Source organism: Typopeltis vanoorti, unplaced genomic scaffold, assembly GCF_054136105.1.
Source record: "Typopeltis vanoorti isolate ZY-2024b unplaced genomic scaffold, IOZ_Tvanoo_1.0 HiC_scaffold_1479, whole genome shotgun sequence".
Classification (NCBI taxonomy): domain Eukaryota; kingdom Metazoa; phylum Arthropoda; class Arachnida; order Uropygi; family Thelyphonidae; genus Typopeltis; species Typopeltis vanoorti.
In genome coordinates this window covers 1-5,957 of record NW_028327968.1, presented here as the reverse complement: position 1 = coordinate 5,957, position 5,957 = coordinate 1, and the positions used below count along the sequence as shown (strand labels likewise).

General features: G+C 34.2%; 1 protein-coding gene across 1 annotated transcript; it reads left to right on the top strand.

Annotated features, from left to right (window-relative positions):
- The first annotated feature begins 263 nt into the window (after nt 1-263).
- On the top strand, nt 264-1,619 carry LOC150092219 (uncharacterized). Its single transcript, XM_090415199.1, has one exon. The coding sequence runs from the start codon at nt 441-443 to the stop codon at nt 1,617-1,619; it is 1,179 nt and encodes a 392-aa protein (XP_090271325.1). The 5' UTR covers nt 264-440.
- The last annotated feature ends 4,338 nt before the right edge of the window (nt 1,620-5,957 follow it).

Here is a 5,957-nt window from a genome sequence, read left to right as displayed (position 1 = left end):
TGTAAGCATGAAGGAAAGGATTTGCTTCTTGGAGGGTTACAAAATTGACCTGGGTGGGCTTTTATTGCCAAAGACGTTAGAGGATTTTTTATATAATTCAATTTTAAAAATCCTACTAATCTATTTAAAAGTAGTGGAATTCGAAACAGAAATTTATTTAGTTTTAATTTCTGTTCTCTTAGGTTGTATTTGGGGCTTTTTTGAACGACTACTTCGCCATCTAGCTACTTTTAATTGTAAGTGTCAGCACCATCGGAGAGTGATTGAAGTTTTGATTGCTTTAATATATACATTTTTTCATTCAAATTATTAGTAATTCGTGAGTGTGACGCTGATTATTTTGTTAATTTCCAGATGATTACATTTTCTTAATTTTTGTTTGTGTGTTGTTAACTTACGAATCTACTGTTAAGATTTGTAAGTGCACATTTCTGAATAATATGTGTGTTAAAACTGAAATGCTTTCCGAAGAATACGACTTTGAATGTATCAAATGCATAAGACATAAAGTTCACATTGCTTTGCCGCCTTCATATTTAGGCCGTGAAGTGGAAGGAATTAAAGAAACGTTTGAGAACTGGAAAAGTCAGTATATGCAGTCGTTGGAAGGAGTTGTAGTAGCATACAAAAATATTTCGTTCGTCAATCCACATGGCACCATATTAGCAGATCAACCAGTGGTCCATTATGACATTGAAGCAGATTTCCAAGTTTTCCAACCAACGAAAGGTAACATTGTAAAAGGTATTGTTAATCGGATAAGCACAAATCATATTGGTTGTGTTGTTCACAGTTGCATTAATGTTTCCATACATATTGAACAAACTTCAGATTTCGAAAAATTACAGCATTATGTAACCATTGGAAAAGAAATTTTATTTCAGATCACAAACGTTGACATTCATAAACGAGTAATTCGTGTTCGTGGTGTAATCACCGATACTTGTATGCAGTTGATGAAACAGTTTATCGTAAATGACTTAGAGGAAAAAGAATCCATACCAGATGACGAATATGTTGATCCCGATTGTGATGAATCTCCGTTTCCATCGACAAAACACAGATTCAACACCTGTAGTGATAAGCCCATGTCCCGAGAAAAAAATGCAGATATTATGTTAATTGGCCAACAATCAAGGAAAAGGAAAAGATGCAAAGATGAATCGTTTGGAAATCACTGTCTTGATATGAAAGTCTGCTCTGTTTCCTCTGAGAAAAATTTCAAAATAAGTAATGATGCCATTTTACAAAATGAAGCAGACCCTGATATTGCTGAATTAAATAATAAGGAATCTTTTCAGCAGGTCACCAATGCAAATGAAGATAACAATAACTGTATGCTACATTCAAAGAAAAAGAAGAAGAAAAAGCATAAAGATGTGGTAAATGAAAGCTGCTCTTTTGAACCAGAAGTTAGCAGCCTGGATTGTAATCAGTACTATGAAACATTAAATATGATGAACAGTAATATTCACGGTGCACAGCAACCTAATACAGTTGAAACAGATGATGGGGATAGGGAACTTTTTCAATCACAAGTAACTTCAAGTCAAGATAGTTGCAACTTAAAGGATTCCCTGAAGAAGAAGAAGAAAAAGAAAAAAAAATCATGCACATAAATTTCATTGAAAAAAAAAAATGATGAATAAATAACTTAAATATATTTGATGTTTATTTTTCTGGTATCATTTGGTTAATAAATCAGATATGTCATTGTATTGATATGATATTCATGCTAACGATATTTTCAGTCCCCAACCAAAGCGACTTTCTAGAAATTAGCAGTATTTAGCATAGTGCTGAAAGAAAATGAATCGAATGTATATATGATGAACTAGCAGAACATAGTTTAATTTCTAGAAGAAGCATTAAAGCCCTTTCCCCTATTCCACATGCATCCAAAATTAAAACCCCACACTCCCAGGTCTTTGCCATTATTACAAGTTTCATAATTCTTTAACTCTCATGTTAGTAACTAGGTAGTGTGAGAATACTTCCTTAACTTGTTAGCAAATACAGGTATCTCTTGCTTACCGCAGGATTTGATTAACTCGGCAAAATTAATTGCGATAATCCCTTTATATTATGTGGCAAGAGTTTTAATTAATACGCCTTTATATTTATCAAAATTCCACCAAATATGATCATTGCTACAACTCATGGATATGGGCATCGTTGCAACTTTCAAAGCCTATTTTCTTAAAAACACATTCTCAAAGGCAGTAGAAACAACAGCGGTAGAAAATGTGATTAAACTCCAAAAATTTTGGGAAAATTTTAACATTAAACATGCAGCTGAAAACATTCATGACTCGTGGGAGCAAGTGTCTTCTAGCTGCATGAGATCTGTTTGGAAAAACCTTTTGCCAGAATGTGCTAATGATTTAGATGGTTTTCAAAATCCTGAACAATATGGTTTAAGAAATCATTGGAATTGGTGAAGACCTTGGTTTTGATGGTGTTGATGCAGAAGATGTTAAAGAATTATTGGATTTAAATTTAAAACCTTTCAGTGAAAACGATCTTCTTGAAATTGAACAACAATGGCATAAGAAAACAATGAACAAGTGGAATGTGAAGATGAGGTTCCAAAGGAGATAACAATCAAAGAGCTGGATGGAATATTTCACAGTTTAGAATCACTTAAGCAGCAAGTAATGGATATGGATCCAGATGTTAATTGAAGAATACTTGTTTGCCGAGATCTAGAGAGTCGTTTTGCTTGTTATCGTAGAATTTATGCTGATAAGAAAAAAACTAAACTGTTCAAACGACTCTTGATAACTTTTTTTGATAAAAATTGCAGTAATTAATGTAGGTTCAAGCATTTATTAATGCTTGAACCTACTATATAAAACAAATAATTCGTTTTATATGGTACTCTTTTAGGAATACCATATAAAACGAATTATTAATACAGTAATCAATCATGCACGAATTGTAATTTTTACCATGGATTATATATTTGATTAACATGATTTTGATATATGTGGTAACATCGAAGGATTGATTAATCGCGTAAATCAAGGGATACCTGTACTTACTGATAGTCCCATCTGTTGGTCATTGAACTGCCTGTTTGCTGTGTTTCAGTGTAGGCTTTCTGACTTTTAAACATAAAAATTATGCAAGACAACATCTCAGAACAGTAAGTTTATATTATCTGTTAGTTTTACCAGTAGAATGTGAAATTACAGTATTAAAAAAAAAAAAAAAAAGAAACAGTACTGAATAACTACAGTGATATATGTTATGGAGTAAATGGCTCTTTTATTGACAAAGAAATACATGTTTACACATGATATCTACATTCACAAGTATTGGTGGAATCTTGGTCGAATAAGGCATTAATAACAGTAGATTATGTAATTGAAATGGGCACCTTGTCTTTCAAGACTGATTTCGAAGCACATGTGAAGGTTCTCTCTCATCTTGGAGAACAACTTGGTACATATGCTGGCCATATTGTGTAATTTTATGCCTTAATTCATCAAAGTTTGAAGGTGAATCATGGTGGAATGCCCATTCCTTCAACATATCTTAAATGAAGGCATCAAGTCATGAGATCGAGAGATTGTGAAAGGTATGGGGTTTCTGTCAACCTCAAAATGAGCCTCTCGGGGAAGTGTTTTTATAAATAGGCTCTAGAAACACATGTTGTGTGACAGATTGCTCCATCCTGTTGGAATGACGAACAAACTGCTCACAAACATGTAAACCAGTTGCTCTACCAACTCAGTATGAAAATAATGCTGAACAATACACATCTTTTCTTACTTCAACAACATTGCTACAGCTAAATGTAATGGTATAGACTCTACACATGCTCTTCTATTAATTTGCATGCAGTCAATTGGCATATCTCAGCGCATGTACTGAAGAGGATGTCGAAGTTCAGTACTGTTTTTTTTTTTTTTTTTTTTTTTTTTTTGCAACATACCTATTTCTCCTTACTGCATTCTTTCCTTTGGCATAGCTACTAATATTACTAGTCCATTTGGTAATGTGAATAGCATATCCACCCTAAAGACCATGGGTTGGAATTACACTGCGACATAGAGATGTTTGCAAGTGTCCTTTTTTTTTCTGTGGCTACAGTCCATGAAAGTTTTTTAATGTAAACATGTAGTACATTTGTGCTGTGAGTGGGCTAAGGATTGTTTTTTTTTTTTCTATTTTCCTTTTTATATAGTCCAGAAACTCTATTCTAGATACTAAACATAAACTTTTTTTTCAAGACACTTCAGGATGTCAGAGCACTGGGCTCACACATATGCACACACTGAGTGATGAGATTCATCCCCCACTATAGACCCACAAACATCCATACCCATGGTGGGATTCAAACCAATAACTTATTGGTTGGAGAGCAGAAGTAGCTTGAGCAGATCTTGATTTCCCAAGATCTGCTCAGATCAGATTGGTAAATCAAGATCAACCTGAGCAGATCAGGTTGGTAAATCCAATCCTTAGAATAAGATTGTTTTGAATTGTGGATGAAGCAGTTATGAGACTATTGTGTTATATCTGTAAATTGCTGGTCAGTTTGCTTGATCTTTCCATGTTTTGTGGGATAAGAACACAAGATTCCAGAAGGAAATAATCTTGTCATCTTTATATGAGATCGCTTAACCACATTCAGTTAAAAAGTCTTTATATGCATTCTTTGAGTCCTAGATGGGATTCATATCCATGTCTTTCCAACTGAATTGTATAATCAAGGCTCATATATACTTGTCCACTCACATGTGGCAAGTATAATTTGCTACCTGGCGAGTGGCTGCAGAATGAGCAGGATAAAATATTTTTCATTTAATCAAAAAAATAGTTTATCCAACCATGTTACAGCACTATTAATAATTTTGTGGAACTCCTATTGAGTTATTGGGACATAAAAGAAAATGGCTTGCCGTGTGGTTGAGTGGTTAGCGTATCTACTCTTTAGCCAAAGGCTGCAAGTTTGAATCCTACTGTTGGCATTGATGTTTGTGATTGTCTTTCACCTTCATATGTTCGTTCATACAAGTGTATAAACAACTCTCCCAAGATAGAATGGGCCACCATGAGAGAACTAGACCCAACCCTCCCACATTGGGAGAGGCCTTTATCTAACAGTGTGGAATATATAAAGTGAGGGGGGGGGGGGAAGGCAGGATCTTGGTCAAGTATAGCTTTGCATAATTTGTCAAGTCTTGGGCATAATCATTACTCAGTGAGCTATCTTTAGGTAGTATCTTTGTGATTTTGGTTGTCCAGTGTGACCTGAAAGCTTGAAGTGGCTTGAAAAGCAACATGTTTAATCTTTAGAGAAGATTTCTCACATTATCTGGGAATTGGCTGTTCCTAATCTGTCTATGCCATTAATATTCTGTTCGTTTCCAAACTTCCTAGATAGGATATATATATATATATATATATATATATAAAATCTGTTGTGTATTGGGGAGTAGTCAGCTACTTGGGCAGACCTAATAAATTATTTTACTAGGTCTTCCACAAGCTTGTTGAACAGAAATTGTAGTTACCTACATTACTGAAGAGATCAGTAAACTCCTATGGGCCAGAATGGTGTTGGCTGTGGTAAAGATCAACAAGAGATAAAACCTGCACTCCCACCTCCTTCACACAAACATCACGAATAGTCGACTGATGAAACTTGTCATATTTTAATTGCTTATTTTTATGAAACTCTTTCTTTACATCATAATGTGGTTTCAGCACTGAAAACTTTCCACAGAACTGCTAAACCACAAAAACTTACATTTACATGGACCATTGTTTGTTGATTTACATTTTGGTTTTGTAATCACTTAACTTTACGTGTGAAAACTGTTGTGGGTATTTTTGTACCATAGGTCAAAAAAGAATTGGCATTTAAGAAATAAATTTCTTTGAGAAATTCTCTCTAAACATAAACGTGTTATTAATCTTCAACTTTTGATTCCCGTTTTTCCAGC

What these genes read in the sequence shown, in the direction of transcription:
- LOC150092219 (XM_090415199.1), top strand. Translation starts at nt 441, where the DNA reads ATGTGTGTTAAAACTGAAATGCTTTCCGAAGAATACGACTTTGAATGT.